The sequence below is a fragment of the Somniosus microcephalus genome, chromosome 9 (assembly GCF_052327205.1).
Source record: "Somniosus microcephalus isolate GS21.2 chromosome 9, FLI_Smic_1.0, whole genome shotgun sequence".
Taxonomy (NCBI): Eukaryota; Metazoa; Chordata; class Chondrichthyes; order Squaliformes; family Somniosidae; genus Somniosus; species Somniosus microcephalus.
The window spans coordinates 150,779,770-150,798,235 of NC_140995.1; the positions used below are offsets into that span (position 1 = coordinate 150,779,770).

General features: G+C 47.5%; 1 protein-coding gene across 4 annotated transcripts in view; it reads right to left on the reverse strand.

The window, feature by feature from the left end:
* Window positions 1–18,466, reverse strand: part of LOC147112772 (amine sulfotransferase-like) — an 86,273-nt gene that overhangs the window by 9,560 nt on the left and 58,247 nt on the right. For all 4 annotated transcript variants that reach the window (XM_085997372.1, XM_085997369.1, XM_085997370.1 and 1 more), the window contains 3 exons: window positions 13,557–13,759; window positions 7,836–7,962; window positions 1,063–1,157 (listed from right to left, as the gene is read on the reverse strand). In XM_085997372.1, the coding sequence (XP_085853498.1) occupies window positions 1,063–1,157; window positions 7,836–7,962; window positions 13,557–13,759 (425 nt within the window). The remainder of the gene's footprint in view (window positions 1–1,062; window positions 1,158–7,835; window positions 7,963–13,556; window positions 13,760–18,466) is intronic.

The following is an 18,466-nucleotide window of genomic DNA, read 5'->3' on the forward strand; positions in this document are numbered from 1 at the left end:
ACCTCACATACTCACATCTCCACACTTGCACCCATCACTTACCTTCACAGCGCACTTTTGTACCCCTCCGACCCCCGCAGACCCACTGCTCGCCTCAGTGACCCTAGCCGGGTTCGGAGCCTTCGGGAAGCCCGCACTTGTGTGTGTAAAATAGGGATAATCCTCTTATCTGCTGTTAACAGGCAGATAAGTGGCACTAATCCCTTTCCCGCCTCCAAGGAGACGGGACCCGGCGCGGGTCAGCTACCCGCCTCCTGGCAAGATGGCACGGAGACGGGCAACCCACCCCCAGGTTTTGCTATTTTCCCGGCAGTCCCGCCTCCATACCTGCCTTCCCAGGGCTGGCAAGGTCGCGCCCTAGGTTTTTAAGAGTTGAACCAGCCAAAGTGCAGTAGAAAGTTACTGATTCTCCTCAGTTGCAATACCAGGAACTGATAACACTGGGGGAAGAATTGCTCTGGTTGCTATGTATAATGACATTGCAAATGCATTAAAAAGAAAAGGTTTATGATTTTACTATATATACACAAGAATGAAATTATTTTTTTTAAAACAAGTTTACACTCCTGACAGGGACCCACACCTGCCAGGATTGCATATCAGATGTCCCACAATCCTTCTCGGTTTATTAATTCCGAATATTTGCTTGCAGCCAGCGAGTCTCCGTGCTGGAAGCATGATCTCATGAAATTACCTGTACAGAAACCACATCAATTCTCCCCCCATCTTGTTCTTATATTACAACAGTGACTACACTTCAAAAGTACTTCATTGGCTGTAAAGCGCTTTGGGACATCCTGAGGTCATGAAAGACGACGCTTTATAAATGCAAGTCTTTTCTTTAAGAGAATAAATTAGATAAGACCATTTGTCCATTGCCCTTTTCCAGGATTTTAGTCTTGGTTTTGAAAACATGACTAGAGCATCTCCAATTAGTACGTTAGTGCTCTGGGGCTAGCACTTGTCAAAATGTTCAATTATTGGAAGCACCATGCTACTGCATCAGTTTAGATAGTGCGAACAGACAAACACAAAAATGCAATACTGGCATAATTGCATTACCTTCTTCATCTCCTCATAAGTTATGAACAAGAAGTTGAATTCATCCTTGTGAGCATACCACTCCCTAATATGGTCAAACCAGCAGCTGAATTCCACTGTTCAAGGAAACAAATAGTAAAGGTTATATTGCATGTCAGCTGATTTAATAATTATGGTCAACTTAGCAAATAATTGTATAATTTTAGCAATCTGTAAGGATTTTAAGCAATTAAAAGTGATCACATTTCTTCCGTAAACCAGGATACAAGCCCACGGTTTATTTTTATAGAAAATATTATGTGATTATTAATTCACTTTTTAAAGACATAATGGTGATGAGTCTGCGCCAGCACACCTTACTATCCCACACTGAATATATGAGCATTTTACTACATGGGCAGAATTTTCTAAGACTGTACCACTGGTGTGGCCTTGCATGCAACAGACAGTGTATTGGAAAAAGCTTGAAAAATTCTGTAATACTTCAGTTTAGAATGATACTTTCCTGGAATAAAACCTAAGATTGGCCTTCCAACCCTGAAACAAGTGTTACCATTACTACAAATTATTACAGCACAGAAACAGGTCATTCGGCCCAACAGTTCCATGCTAATTCACAAGAAAGAAATAACTCAACAAATCTACCCAACTTACTGTTTCTTTCAACATAACTGCCAATTGCATTTCAGAAATCCTACGTTTCAAAGCTGTATATTCCAACATTTTTATTACAAGAATAACAACCTGCATTTATATAGTGCCATTAAAGGTAGTAAAATGTTCCAAGGCGCTTCATAGGAGGGTTGGCGAGCTAAAGAAGGAGACATTTGGACAGGTGACCAAAAGCTTGGTCAAAGAGGTAGGTTTTAAGGAGTGTCTTATAAGAGGAGAGGTGGAGCAGAGGAGAGGTTTAAGGAGGGAATTCCAGAGTTTATGGCCTAGATGGCTGAAGGCATGGCTGCCAATGGTGGGACAAAAAAAGTAGGGGATACACAAGAGGCCAGAGTTGTAGGAACGCAGAGCTCTCAGAGGGTTGTAGGACTGGAGGAGGTTACAGAGATAAAGAGGGGTGAGGCCATGGATGGATTTGAACTTGAAGATGAGAGTTTTAAAATGGAGGCATTGTTGGACTAGGAGCCAATGTAGATCAGCGAGCACAGGGGTGATGGGGCAATGGGACTTGGTGCGACTTAAGATAAGAGCAGCAGAGTTTTGGATGAGCTCAAGTTTATGGAGGGTGGAAGATGGGAGGCTGGCCAGGAGAGAATAATCGGGTGTGGAGGCAACAAAAGCATGGATGAGGGTTTCAGCAGCAAATGGGCTGAGGCAGGCAATATTAGAGATGGAAGTAGGCAGTCTTTGCGATGGAAAGGATATGGAGTTGGAAGCTCAGCTCTGGGTCAAAGAGGTTGCAAACAGTCTGGTTCAGCCTGAGACAGTGGTCAGGGAAGGGAAATAGAATCGGTGTCTAACAAACTGAGTTAGTGGCAGGGGCCAAAGACAACAACTTCAATTTTTCCAATGTATTCATTGGAAGGAATTTCAGGTCAGCTCGGACTGGAGGTTGGATAAGCAGTCTGACAACACAGAAGCAGTGGAGGGGTCGAGAGAGGTGGTGGTGATGGTGGTGAGGTAGAGATGGGTGTCATCAGTGTATATGTGGAACCTGATGTGTTTCGGACGATATTGTCGAGAGGCAGTATATAGATGAAAAATAGGAAGAGACCAAGGATAGATCCTTGGGGACTCCAGAGGTAATGGTGTGGGGGCAGGAAGAGAAGCCATTGCAGGAGATTCTCTGGCTATGTCTGGATAGGCTCCCACTCAGCTAGATAATGGAGGACAAGCATTGGTATGGTCAACCTAGTCAAAGGCAGCAGACATGTAGAGAAGGATGGGGAGGGATAGTGCACCTCGGTCACAGTTACAAAGGATGTTATTTGTGACTTTGATTAGGGCCATTTCAGTGCTGTGGTGGGGCAGAAACTGATATGGAGAGGCTCAAACATGCAGTTGCGGAAAATATGGGCATGGAATTGGGAGGCGACAACACGTTAAAGGACTGAGAGAAAGTAGATTGGAGATGGGGCAGTTGTTTGCAAGGACAGAGGAGTCAAGGGTGTTTTTTTTTTGAGGAGGGTGGTGATGACGGCAGATTTGAAAGGGAGGGGGAACAGTAACCGAGGAGAGGGATCCCTTTATAATATCAGCTAGCACGGGGGCCAGGAAGGGAAGTTGGGTGGTCAGCAGTTTAATGGGAATAGGGTTGAAACAGCAGAAGGTGGCTCTCATGGATAAGATGAGCTTGGAGAGGGAGAACCTTGGGGGAAGTTTGGCTTGGTGGGTAATGGGAAGGGAATTAATGGTCATTAATTGTAGAGAAAAACAAACAGTCACTGTCCCATTTTTCTTTAAAATGGAGTATTGGGACCCCTGGTAAGTCTATTGTTTTTAGTTGATCAAAGGTGAAACTGGGTTAGAGGGTGGGGATAATTGATTCTGGATGCACAGACCTGATTCAGCCCCCTCTTTAAAGTCATACATTCTGTTCTTATTTTTATATAATACAGATTTTATATTATTTATAGTTAAAAGCAAATCTTCTGACAATTTGGGAAGCAGAGAACTAGAATTGGCTGGAGCAAAATAAAATTCCTCTGCAGCAGATGCGGAGGAGCTGGGAAACACAAAACATAGGCGTCACAGCACCACCACTTGTGGGAGGATGTAATTACAGCATGACAAGTTTGCATAGGCCATTTCAATTATAAAAGTGGACACAAGAATTTGTAGGGTCATTAAAGTATGACAAATAGTAAGGTTTTGTAGAGAAGAATTTTACCATTGGTTTATAGATCATCTCCTTATTCTCCCAAAATGTATCTCCTCGCATTTTTTGCTTTATATTTCATCTGACTTTTATCTGCCCAACTTACAAACCTGTCTATGACCTCCTGAAGTTGCTTACACTCCTCTTCATAGTTAGCCATGCTCTCTATACACAAGTCCACATAATTTATATATCTTAAGAGCAATGATCTCAACACGGACCACTGGGGGACAGTACTGTTTACATCTCTCCATTCCAAAACTATTACTTACTACCTGTTTTCTGACCTTTAACCACCCTCCAATCAACACTTCCTACCCATCCCTTTAATTGCCCAGAAATTCGGGTCGGGGGCTTCCCGCGGGTGCAAGCCTCCGACCTGCACTTACCTAGCGCGCCGGCCGTTGAGCTGTGGGCCCGCATGGGATTCCAATCCTGGGCCTCCTCCAACTGCCGGCACGCAGTGCTTATGTATCCCAGGGGCGCAGGTAGTTCGATGCATCCCCTGTGATCACATGGGCCATGGAGAGCCAATGGTAGCAGGGAATGCTTCATTCATAAGTTTGACAGGAAGAGCTGTCAAACCTATAAATACTATAAGCCTCAAAACATCACTAAAACTTCAAATACATTTTTTTTAAAACATCACATTTTTAAAATAACTATAAATTACATGAAATAACTATTTTAAACAGTAACTTAAATTTTTGTAAACATTAATTACATTTTCTAACAGGGTTAAAAATAAACTTACCTTTATTAAAGTATTTAAAAATAATAAACCTGTGGAAAAAATGTTTTAATTTTAATTAATTCACCACTTACCTTGTTAAAAGCAGGCCTTGCGCCTGCTTTTTAAAAGTGTAACTGCTGGAGGCTTACCCTCCTGGAAAAACCTGGAAAAAAAACGTAAGTTCGATGCGCACGCGCTGCCTCTCCGGCGCACGCGTTCCACCTCTAAACCCCTTCTTTCAGGGGAATGGAAGTGCCGGTTTCCCACGCATGCGCAGTGCATGCACAAAACCGGCACTTTCGTTGGGCCTACGCGTGAGTACCCAGTGTGTACTCACGCGTTGGGACCCGAATTTCTGGGCCAATAACATGTACCTTAATGTTATCAACAAGCCTCCTATGCAGCAACATATCAAATGTCTTTTGAAAATCCATATACACAACATCCATGGCATTCCCTTTATCAATAACTCCACTGTTCTCAAAAAAACGTCTAAATTTGTCAGACACAATTTGCCTTTTACAAATCCACATTAGCGGTCCTTCATTACCTCACGCATATGCTGGCGTTTATGCTTCACTCGAGCCTCCTCCAGTCTTTCCTCATCTAACTCTAGTAGCGACACAGGTTAACCAGACGATTAAAAAAGCAAATCAAGCACTAGGGTTTATTTCTAGAGGGATAGAATTGAAAAGTAGTGAAGTTATACTAACTTGCATCAAACCTTGGTTAGACCACACTTGGAGTACTGCGTACAATTCTGGTCGCCATATTATGAAAGGAGAGAGGCACTGGAGAGGGTGCAGAGAAGATTTACAAGGATGATACCAGAAATGCGAGGGTATACCTATCAGAAAAGGATGAACAGGCTGGGTCACTTTTCTCTTGAAAAGAGAAGGCTGAGGGGTGACCTAATAGAGGTCTTCAAAATTATTAAGGGTTTTGATAGAGTAGATACAGAGAGAATGTTTCCACTTGTGGGGAAGAGCAAAACTAGAGGCCATCAATATAAGATAGTCACCAAGAAATCAAATAGGGAATTCAGAAGAAACTTCTGTACCCAGAGAGTGGTGAGAATGTGGAACTCACTACCACAGGGAGTGGTTGAAGCGAATAGTATAGATGCATTTAAGGGGTGGTTAGATAAGCATATGAGGGAAAAGGGAAAAGAGGGTTATGCTGACAGAGTTAGATGAGGAAGGACAGGAGGAGGCTCATGTGGAGCATAAACACCAGCATGGACTGGTTGGGCTGAATGGCCTGTTTCTGTGCCGTATATCCTAGGTTATGATGTCTACCAACTTACCAATGACCCATATTAGGCAAACTAGTCAATAGTTGCCTAGTTTATCCCTTTTTGAATAGAGATGTTACATTGGCAACTCTCCAGTCCTCTGGCACAACTACTACTTCCAAGGATGGTTGAAAGACTATGATCAGAGCCTCTGCTACTTCCTCTTTGACCTCCCCTTATTATCTATAGTTATCCTAATTGCTCCACGTTCTTCTCTTGTATCCTTTTATTCCCCCCACCACACTTCTGTGAAAACCGAGGCAAAGTTAACGTTACAGATTTACATAGTGAAGTTTTACCCATGTACAAAAAGTTATAACAATGTCTGAAGACAGGCAGGCACTTAGAAATCATTATTTTCTGTTGTAGGAGATGAAGTTTAAAGTAGATTACAGCATATAATTAAGTTATGTAAAACAAATTTAACAGACCTGGTTGATTTGCATGCATTGGGAAAATCTAGTTTTGTTATGTAATAAAAATCAATGTACTAATGAGATATCAACTTATTGCATCAATATTGCATTGAAACATCTAATTGGCTGGTATATTTAAAATATATTGGCCTAGGAACTTGAACGCGCCCAAAACAGGTGCGTAGGGATCGATTCCTGGGCCTGAATGGATAGGCCTGAAGTGCAGGTAATATTGGGCCTAGGGCTTTATTATCAGAGCCGGAAAGCTGTGGACACCTAATAGCTGTCCTGAGGCAGATCGCTGGAGAACAGGACTCCATGATTAGGCCGCTGTGACACCAGCAGTGGCTCTCAGGCAAGTCCTCAAAATGGAAATGGAAGGGGACAACCAGGAGGTGACCGAAAGGATGGGTAGCGGTGGCCAGGATCAGGAAGGGTGGGTAGCGATTGGGGAGAGTAGCGGCGAGATCAGGAGGGTGGCAGCGGCGAATGTGCGATCGGGTGGGCGGAGGGGCGGCTGGTTAAGCAGTGGCTGGCAGCAGCCCATGTGGTTTCAATGTGGAGTTGGGAGGAGCACTCCTGTTCCTCCCAGCTCCACATTGAGGCAAGTATATTTTATATACTTACCTTATTTGTTGCGGCCTGCAGTAGTTCCTTTGAGGACCACCAGTTAGGTCACATATAGACCTGGCTTTCCTGAACTCAGCCATCATCGGGCCGGCTGGGTTTAGGGCAACCCAATATTGCAGAGGGCACCTCAAACAATTGTTAGGTCCATTATTTGGATATGCAAAGGACCAGGGTGCGCAGATGACATTCAGTCCCTAATTTAAAGTCATATATTCTGTCTTTATACTTCTATCTTCATTTTCAGTATAGAGTGTTCTCTCTTCTCTTTACCCACTCCTGTTTACGATTTCAGGAAGACAAATTCACAATCACCCTGTCTTATTTCTGTTATACTTTCATCTTCATTATATAGAAAAAAAGAAAAGAACAATCTATTCTATAGATTCATGAAGCTCTTCCATTGACGCAAATATGCAATTATAGTGTGACAAGTTGACAAGGGCAGAAGCACAGCTTCTGGCAAAGTTCCAAAATCCTTTGTCGCACAATATGGCATGTTGCACTTCAGGTATATGAGTCTACTTATCTGATTTTTACATCCACTTCTCACCACAAGTTTTTTTGCTGAGACCAGAGCCTTGCATATAATTGGCCCTACAAAACTGGTCCTTCTGTGTGGGTTCTCACTTCCCTCTTTATTGAATTGGCCATTTTAATAATTTTCCAGAAATACCCAGCTTTAGATTACTATAACTATTCCTCCCCCATCATCTAAAAGAAATGTAATAATAATGGTTGGTGCGCAAAAAGGTCAGAGTCCCATTCAATCAGTCCATTATTACTTAAATATAATAAAAAATAACTAAGACAATACTATGCAGAAGGATGAATTTTGATGATCAAACAGACACATTTACACAAAGTTCATGAAATAATAACCTAAATATTTACCTCTACCATCAATGAATTTTTCTAGAAAGTCTGGAAAATCCTTTGGTGATTCATACAGGGCAAGATGCTTATGGAAATAATAGGAAGAGACCAGTACATCCTTAGGATTCCGTGCAACATAAATAATCTGTATGAAAAGTACCAGAGTGTGAATTGCAGAGCACCTAAAATTATACAAATGAAAAAATTTGGCAGTGTGCAAATATATTCTGCTATCAGAAGTTGCAGCGAATCAGTTTTACACCTTTAAGTTCATATAATATTGGCCCAAATTTTGCTAAAAAAATAATGGTGTCTGAACAACGCACGGGGTTATTAATGCGCAAATCGGCCGGCACCGTGTGGCGAGGAAGAGATATCCCATGAATTGCACATCGCCACTTGCTGGCTGATTTGCACCGCACCACCGTTCACAAAAACGGCATCTCACCCTTAACCCCCCAGTGAGTTTCATGAATTTGCTTCATTTGCACATTAATTGACCATTAAAATCACCAGAAAGGTAAGTCTAGTAATTAACAGCGTATGTATCCTTTTAACAATATGAAAATTGTTAATGACTGCCTCTTGCCCAGAAAGTGAACAATTAGAAGTGTGAAGTCTCATTCCATCAGGTTATGAATGTTTGAGATTTTAAAAATGTCAAATTTTAACTGATTTTTCTTACTTTTCCTTAGTCTCTTAATCTTTAATTCTTTATTTCTCTACCTGTACCCAATTCTGACATTGAATTCATCCACTCTAATTCACCATCTATCTCAGTCCTTCCTCTGTTTATTTCTCAATTCTTTAATCTCATTGGGTAAGGTGATACACTGTTGGTCCCATGTTCACCAAGGTCCCAGATGCCATGTTGTCCTCACTGCACCGTTATCAGCTCGCACTTCCAGCAACTTCGTGGGCAAACATTTAAAAACCTAAACGTGCAAGAACAGGTCTAACTAACGGGGCACGCCACGAGATTCCCCGCTCCAGCGAAATCTGGGCCATTATATAATGAAATAAAAATCTATTCAAACTTGTGATTAAAACCTCTGATTCACTTTTAAGGGTGATGAACCAACATGGTATTTTAAAGGACATTCAGGGGCTGAAATTCCATGGCCGGTCCTGTGTTCTCATGCTTTGTGCGCTATGTATACTTTGACAGATGTAAAAACATTTAATGATATAGATTTGGGGCAATTCTTCAAACTATAATTTTTGGTTAAATTAATTTTTTTTTTAATTAGAAAGACTTGCATTTATATAGCGCCTTTCATGACCTCTGGACTTCCCAAAGCGCTTTACAGCCAATGAAGTACTTTTGAAGTATAGTCACTGTTGTAATGTAGGAAATGCAGCAGCTAATTGCGCACAGCAAGCTGCCACAAACAACAATGTGATAATGACCAGATAATCTGTTTTTGTTATGTTGATTGAAGGATAAATACTGGCCAAAACACCAGGGATAACACCCCTGCTATTCTTCAAAATAGTGTCATGGGATCTTTTATGTCCACCTGAGAGAGCAGACAGGGCCTCAGTTTACATAGATACATAGACGATAGGAGCAGGAGTAGGCCATTCGGCCCCTCGAGCCTGCTCCGCCATTCAATGTGATCATGGCTGATCATCCAATTTCAGTACCCGATCCCTGCTTTCTCCCCATACCCCTTGATCCCTTTAGCCTTAAGAAATATATCCAACTCCTTCTTGAATATATTTAATGTATTGGCCTGTACTGCTTTCTGTGGTAGAGAATTCCACAGGTTCACCACTCTCTGGGTGAAGAAATTCCTCCTCATTTCTGTCCTAAATGGCCTACCCCTTATCCTTAGACTGTGACCCCTGTTTCTGGACTCCCCGGCCATCGGGAACATCCTTCCTGCATCTAGTCTGTCCAGTCCTGTCAGAATTTTATAAGTTTCAATAAGATCCCCTCTCATTCTTCTAAACTCTGGCGAGTACAAGCCCAATCGTCCCAATCTCTCCTCATAAGTCATTCCTGCCATCCCAGGTATCAGCCTGGTGAATTTTCGCTGAACTCCTTCCATGGCAAGAACATCCTTCCTCAGATAAGGCGACCAAAACTGCACACAATACTCAAGATGTGGTCTCACCAAGGCCCTGTACAACTGCAGCAAGACATCCCTGTTCCTGTACTCAAACCCTCTCGCTACGAAGGCCAACATACCATTTGCCTTCTTAACCAGCTGCTGCACCTGCATGCTTACCTTCAGCGACTGGTGCACAAGGACACCCAGGTCTCGTTGCACTTTCCCTTCTCCCAATCTATTGCCATTCAGATAATAATCTGCCTTCCTGTTTTTGCCACCAAAGTGGATAAACTCACATTTATCCACGTTATATTGCATCTGCCATGTTTTTGCCCAATCAGCCAACCTATCCAAATCATCCTGGAGTTTCTCGGCATCCTCCCACAGCACACACTCCCACCCAGCTTTGTGTCATCTGCAAATTTGGAGATATTACATCTAGTTCCCTTGTCTAGATCATTAATATATATTGTGAAAAGCTGGGGTCCAAGGAACGATCCCTGCGGTACCCCACTAGTTACTGCCTGTCACTCGGAAAAAGACCCGTTTATTCCAACTCTTTGCTTTCTGTCTGCCAACCAGTTCTCTATCCAAGTCAATACCTTGCCCCCAATCCCATGTGCCTTAACTTTACACGCTAATCTCTTATGCGGGACCTTATCAAAAGCCTTCTGAAAGTCCAAATACACCACATCCACTGGTTCTCCCTTATCTATTTTACCAGTTACATCCTCAAAAAATTCCAGTAGATTAGTCAAGCACGATTTACCTTTTGTAAATCCATGTTGACTTTGTCCGATCCTGTCACTGTTTTCTAAGTGCTCTGCTATTACATCTTTTATAATGGACTCTAGCATTTTCCCCACTACCGATGTCAGGCTTATCAGTCTGTAATTCCCCGTTTTCTCTCTACCACCTTTTTTGAATAGTGGGGTAACATTCGCTACCCTCCAATCCATGGGTACTGTTCCAGATTCCATCGAATGTTGGAAGATGATCAGCAATGCATCTACTATTTCTAGGGCCACTTCCTTAAGTACCCTAGGATGTAGATTAGCAGGCCCTGGGGATTTATCGGCCTTCAATCCCATCAATTTCCCCAACACCATTTCCCTACAAATACTGATTTCTTTCAGTCCCTCCCTTTCATCAGACCCTATGTTCCCCGACATCTCTGGGAGGTTATTTGTGTCCTCCTTTGTGAAGACAGAACCAAAGTATGTATTGGTCTGCCATTTCTTTGTTCCCCATTATAAATTCCCCTGATTCTGACTGCAATGGACCTACGCTTGACTTCACCAATCTTTTTCTCTTCACATATCTATAAAAGCTTTTACAGTCAGTTTTTATGTTCCCTGCAAGCTTACTCTCATATTCAATTTTCCCTTTCTTAATTAGTCCCTTTGTCCTCCTTTGTTGAATCCTATACTGCTCCCAATCCTCAGGTTTACTGCTTTTTCTGGCCAATTTATATGTCATCTCCTTGGATTTTATGCTATCCCTAATTTCCCTTGTTAGCCACGGTTGAGTCACCTTTTTTGTTTTATTTTTATGCCAAACTGGGATGAACAAATTCTGTAGTTCATTCATGCGGTCTTTGAATGTTTGCCATTGCCTATCCACCATCAACCCTTTGAGTGACATTCCCCAATCAATTCTACCCAACTCGCACCTTTAACACCTCATCTGAAAGATGGCATCCCTCAGCACTGCACTGGAGTATCAGCCTAGATTTCCTAAATACATGATTGGATTTTTAGTTGTGACGATCTGGTTGGATGACATACTTTTGTCATCTGCATACCATTAAATACGCTCACTACAGTACTATTAGTCTCCCTTCACCTCTGGCAGAAAATCAGATGCAAAAACAGGGAGAGACCTAGTGGAATGGATTCCCGACTCCAGTTATACTGATTTAGCAGTGTAATAAGAGCAAAGAGTGCACACATGAAGAATGGCTTCAGAGCATCAGAGGGTGCCACGAGGAACCAGTGCCTTTAGAAAGTGGCCAGGTTTGGGGGATGGGCCCAGGGGAGCCATTCTGCCAGCTTCCCGAAGTATGCGCTCACTGGACCAGGCAGGCACAAAGATAAGAGATGAATAGGTTGGGTCAGAAAGTCCAGTCCATGCATCTCTTTTAAAAGTGAAAGGTAAACAGGAATATGGTGGGAGCAACATCAGGAAGAAGGGGACAGAAATCGTGAATAGCTCAGAAGTGGAGAGTGGTGGTAGTGGGCAGTGTTGGGTGAGCGGTCCAATTTTCACAGACTTGAGGCTGGTGGGAGGAGAACAGCATTGTAAGCCCCACCTAAACTGGAGCCGGAGCTGGGAGGACTTAGCGGCAAGTATAATAATAAGTGCATAATAAGGGAATGGTAGCGTAGTGGTAATGTCACTGGGCTAGTAATCCAGTAGGCCTGGATTAATGATCCAGAGATGTGAGTTCAAATCCCACCACGGGAGCTGGGGAATTTAAATTCAGTTAATTAAATAAATCTGGAATAAAAAGCTAGTATCAGTAATGCTAACCATGAAACTATCGGATTGTCGTAAAAACCCATCTGGTTCACTAATGTCCTTTAGCAATCTTACGTCCTTACCCGGTCTGACCTATATGTGACTCCAGACCCAGAGCAATGTGGTTGACTCTTAATTGCCCTCTGAAATGGCCTAGCAAGTCACTAACTGCTATGAAACAAAATAATAAGAATGAAACTGGACCACCCAGCATCGGCATCGGCATCGGCACCGGCACTGGCAATGGCACAGTCGACCCTGCAAAGTCCTTCTCACCAACATCTGGGGACTTGTGCCAAAATTGGGAGAGCTGTCCCACAGACTAGTCAAGCAACATCCTGACATCGTCATACTCATGCTCACAGAATCATACCTTTCAGCCAATGTCCAAGACTCCTCCATCACCACCTGTAGGACAGACCCACCAGGGGTGGCGGCACAGTGGTATACAGTTAGGAAGGAGTGGCCCTGGGAGTCCTCAACATTGACTCTGGACCCTATGAAGTCTCATGGCATACTCTCCACTGGCCTGGATGAGTGCAGCTCCAACAACACTCAAGAAGCTCGACACCATCCAGGACAAAGCAGCCCGCTTGATTGGCACCCCATCCACCACCTTAAACATTCACTCCCTGTACCGTGGCTGCAGTGTGCACCATCTACAAGATGCACTGCAGCAACTCGCCAAGGCTTCTTCGGCAGCACCTCCCAAACCTGCGACTTCTTCCACCTAGAAGGACAAGGGCAGCAGTCACATGGGAACACCACCCCCTCCAAGTCACACACCATCCTGACTTAGAAGTATATCGCCGTTACCTTCATCGTCACTGGGTCAAAATCCTGGAACTCCCTACCTAACAGCACTGTGGGAGTACCATCACCACATGGACGGCAGCGTTTCTAGAAGGTGGCTCACCGGCAACTAGGGATGGGCAATAAATGCTGGCATTGCCAGTGATGCCCTGATCCCATAAACGAATAAAAACATTTTTTTTAGGAATCACTAGGGTCTATTTTGTGAAATGTCTTATCTTTGTTACAGTTATCTATAGCCACGCACCCAGCATGCAAGAAGAAAAATGTTTTTAATGCTGACACATAAATAGCATTGGAAAGCATAGCTACATTATACAACAAGTGATAGTAGAAAGAAAATTCTTACTTTTCCCTTCTTTTTCTTCAATGCTTTTGGAACTAACTGGTAGGGCAAATGTGTGACACTCAGGCGAGGTGATGGGCGCAATGGAAAATTTGAGTTTGGCACCTCAATCCATGGAACACGTTCTATTGCTGGTTTGCTTTGTACGGCAGCTGGGTCACCATCAGAATAAATTAAGCTCATTATTTGCTGCATCCAAACAGTACCTGGTGTGTAACAGAAACAGAAAACAGTAAATCAGAAGAAAGTTACAAGTAAGATCCCTCATCATACAACTCAACCTTTCACCACATGGAGGGAATGCTACTCCTGGGATAACTAGAGAAATATGGGGCCAATTTTAACTTGGCCAAATCAGCATTACTGAGGTGGTAATGGCCTCAAAATGGGGTCACTAGACTAATCGCCCCGTTCATACAGATGCTCTGGCCGCCGCCATTTTTAACGGGGTCTACTGTTGAGTGGCTGAAGCACCCATCTGTTTCCGGCGGTAGGTTCTTAAATATGAAAATCAGGGTCCTATGCTATACATACAACGTCAATTACCATTTTCGGAGACAACATTGTGCCGTGCATGTAGTGTCCGAGTATCAATAATACACGGACTGCAGGAGAACAATAATAACAGGTATTTACTGAACAGAGGGTACTCTTTTATTTGGACCCAAAAATACCAATTCGACTGTAAATAAACAAAAGTTCAACTAAAGCTTAACAAATCAAATTAAAATTTGGTTTTCCGTGTTGATGATGCACTCCAGTCCCCGCGGCGCCCACCGGTCGCGGAAATACTCAAGCGCACCGGCGGACACCGCGTGCTCCATCTCCAGGGCCACCCGGGCGCGAACATGGCCGCGGAAGAGATGCAGGCAATCCGGCTGGACGACCCCCTCGACCGCCCGCTGCCTGGACCAATTGATGGCTCTTTTAGCCAGGCCCAGGAGCAGGCCCACAAGGAGGTCCTCCAACCTGTCCGCTCCCCTCCGCACCGGGTGACCGTAGATCAAGAGCGTGGGACTGAAGTGCAACCAAAAATCGAGGAGCAGCCCCTTCAAGTAGTGAAAGAGGGGCTGCAACCTCTCACAATCCATATAAACGTGAAACACGGACTCCTCCAGGCCGCAAAAAATGCAGGCGGCCTGGGAGTCCGTGAACCTACTTAAAACCTTATTGCACGGGACCGCTCCGTGCAACACCCTCCAGGCCAAGTCCCCGATGGAACAAGGGAGGACTCCCGCATAGAGAGCCCTCCATTGGGGACCTCCGCTACCGCCGGTCGGCAAAACGCCACGCCAAGGCGTGTCCGGACGGTAGACGAAGATGGCAAAGTGGAGAGTGTGCAGGAGCAGCCCGTACAGGAAACCCCTCCGCGCGGAATGAAAAGGCACGGAGGGTATTTCCTCGAGACGGCTCAAGTTGTGAGGCGCCGGTTCCCGAGGGGAGTTTCGGGGCCGGGCGCCGATGAGGAATTCCGTCCGAACGGGGGTAAGCTCGGACGGGATCGCCCCACGTGCTTGAGCCGCCTCGATACACCTAGTGGAGTCGGGGCCCAGTGCCGCTTTTACCGATTCGATGGTTTCGACCGCGAGCTGGACGTTGGCCCAGGACAGGCGCCGCGCCAGCTCCTCTGGCGCCATCCAGCCCGCTCCTCCGCCATCGAGCAGGTCCCCGACTCTGGTCACCTTGCCAGCCACAGCCCTACCCTCCGCCAGCCGCCCGAACCCGTGTTCGTGGAGGTGCGGATTCCTGAGCAGCGGCTCCCGAAGGAGAGCCGCCGCTCCTGACGGGGGAGAGCTCCGCCTGGAAGCGACGTAGTTCCAAACCCATAGTAGTTCCTGGTAGAAGACAGGCAGCTCCCGCAGGCCGGCACGCCTGCTGCCCACTTTCGCAAACAGGAGCTGCGTGTCGTAATTGAGGCCATGCAGCTGGCGGAAGAAAAACGTCGCCAGCGCACACCATCTCGGAGGATTCTCGACGTACAGGTATCTCTGCAGCGTCTGAAGACGGAAAGTCGCAGCCTGGGTGCGAAGGCACACCAGCGCCTGACCGCCCTCCCTAAGCGGGAGACACAGAACCGCGGCAGAGACCCAGTGCTTCCTTTTGTCCCAGAAGAAGTCGATGAGCTTCTTCTGAATCTTGGCGACAAACGCAGGGGGAGGGATCAAAGTGACCAACCGGTACCACAACATGGCGGCCACCAGCTGGTTTATGACTAGCGCTCGACCCCTGTAGGACAACACTCGGAGCAGTCCTGTCCAGCGTCCTAGGCGAGCGGTGACTTTGGCCTCCAGCTCTTGCCAGTTTGCCGGCCAAGCGTCCTCGGCAGGGCTAAGGTAGACTCCCAAATAGAGGAGGTGCGTGGTGCTCCAGGCGAAAGGCCTGAACTCCTCCGGCAGGGAGTCCACCCGCCACTGACCCACCAGGAGTCCGGAACATTTCTCCCAGTTGATCTTGGCGGAGGATGCGTCCGAGTAAATCTGCTGGCATTCCCGCATCCTCCGCAAGTCAGCGGGATCCGTGACCGTGAGGAGCACGTCATCGGCGTAAGCCGAGAGGACCACCTCCACGCCCGGCCCTTGCAGAGCCAGTCCCGTCAACCTCTTCCGCAAGAGGCGCAGGAAAGGCTCCACGCAAATGGCATATAACTGACCGGACATGGGGCATCCCTGACGCACCCCCCTCCCGAAGCGAAGGGGCGCCGTCAAGGACCCGTTAACTTTAATCAGACACTCCGCGGCGGCGTACAGAAGTCGGATCCGGGCGACGAAATGCGTCCCGAACCCGAATGCGCGCAGAGTCCCGAAGAGATACTCGTGATCCACCCTGTCGAACGCCTTCTCCTGATCCAGGGAAAGGAAGGCGACCGACAGACCAGCCCTCTGGGAGTGGTGGACCAGGTCCCGGACCAGATGGATGTTATCGTGGATGGTCCGGCCCGGGACCGTGTAGGACTGGTCGGGGTGGATCATGTGGGCCAGCACGGTGCCAAGGCGAGCAGACATGGCCCTGGCAAAGATTTTATAGTCCGTGCTGAGGAGGGAGACCGGGCGCCAGTTCTTAAGGAGGCGGAGATCGCCCTTCTTAGGCAGCAGGACAATGACCGCCCTGCGCCAAGAGAGGGGCATCTCCCCGGTCGCCAAACTTTCCCCCAGGACCCGCGCGTAGTCGCCCCCCAAGACGTCCCAGAACGCCCTGTGGAACTCCACGGTCAGCCCGTCCAGCCCCGGGGACTTTCCCCTAGAGAGCTGGCGGAGGGCGCCGGTCAGCTCCGCCAGACTTAGCGGAGCGTCCAATTTTTCGGCGCCCTCCGGGCCAACCTTCGTCAGGTCCTCCCACAAAACTCTGCGCGCATCCTCGCTGGACGGATCCGGAGAGAACAGAGCCCCGTAATAGGCGCGGGTCTCCGCGTTGACTCCCTCCGGATCCGAGACCAGAGATCCGTCGTCGGCCAGCAGCCCCAAGAGCTGCTTACGGACCCCCCGTCTTTTTTCCAGCGAGTAGAAGAAGGGGGAGCCGCGGTCCAGGTCCCGCAGGAGCTGGATCCGCGACCTCACGTACGCGCCTCGGGACCCGACGAGCTGCAGGTCCTTCAGCGCGCCCTTCTTCTCTTCGTACACCTTCCGCAGGGCCGGGTCCTCGACGACCTGACCGAGACGGGACTCCAGGTCGAGCACCTCCTTCTCCAACCGCCCGACCCGGGCCTCCCGCCTCTTGGTCGACCCCTTCGCGTACTCCTGACAGAAGAGACGGATGTGAGCCTTGCCCACATCCCACCATAGCCTCAAGGAGGGGAAGCCCCCCTGCTTCCTTCTCCAGTCGGCCCAGAATCGACGAAACGAATCCCGGAACCGTGCGTCCTCCAGCAGCAGGTTGTTAAAATGCCAGTACACGGACCCCCCCCGCGCGCGCAGCGGAGCGAGCTCCGCCCACACCAGGTGGTGGTCCGTGCACGGCACCGGCCGCATGGAAGCTGCCGGAACGCAGGAGACGAACGCCCGGGAAATGTAGAAGCGGTCGATTCTGGACCTTCCTCCCCCAGACCTCACGCTAGTGAAGGCGCTGGAGTCGGGGTGGAGATTTCGCCAGACGTCCACCAAGTCGAAGGACCCAACCAGGTCCCTCAACTTCTCCATCGCCGCCGGGCTTCGCGGGGGACCCGAACGGTCCCTCGCCTCGAGGGTGCAGTTAAAATCCCCCCCGAGGATGACGCACTCGCCCACGTCGATGGAGCCCAAGAGAGCGGACACTTCTTCGAAGAAGCGCACTTGCTGCGCACTGGTCTGAGGGGCGTACACGTTCACTAGATGGAGCGGCACGCTCCCCAGGCGAACAGTGACATGGAGCAAGCGGCCCGGCACGTGCTCCTTGACCCCCAAGATCTCCGGCTGAAAATGCGGGGCCAGCAAGATAGCCACCCCGCTGGAATTGTTGGAGAGGTGACTCATGCTGACCCCTCCTTGCCACTCCAGGAGCCACGTGGCTTCGTCTCCCGGAACGGTGTGGGTTTCTTGCAGGAAGCACACCGCATACTTCCCGTCCCGAAGGACCGAGAAGTTATTGAATCTGCGGCGCGCCTCCCTGCTGCCGTTGATGTTGAGGCTGGCTATGGTTATCTTCATGTCAGAAGCATAGTGCAACCTCTACCTACACCTAACGGGGCGAGGAAGCGCAGCCGCTGGTCAGCCGCCACTTCCTCAGCAGCCCAGTGAGAAACGTTGTGAGCCGACGCAGCTCGAGCGGGTTCACACCCTCGTCCGCGCCCAAGATCTTAACGGCGGCGCGGACGGAATCGATGAGCAGCGCCAGCTCCGACCACCTGTCGAGGGCCAGCCGGACCTTATTGCGCTGACCCAGGCACGTGGCCATAAAATCCCGGAGTTCCCTTACGGAAATGAGGGGAGACTCGGCAAGGG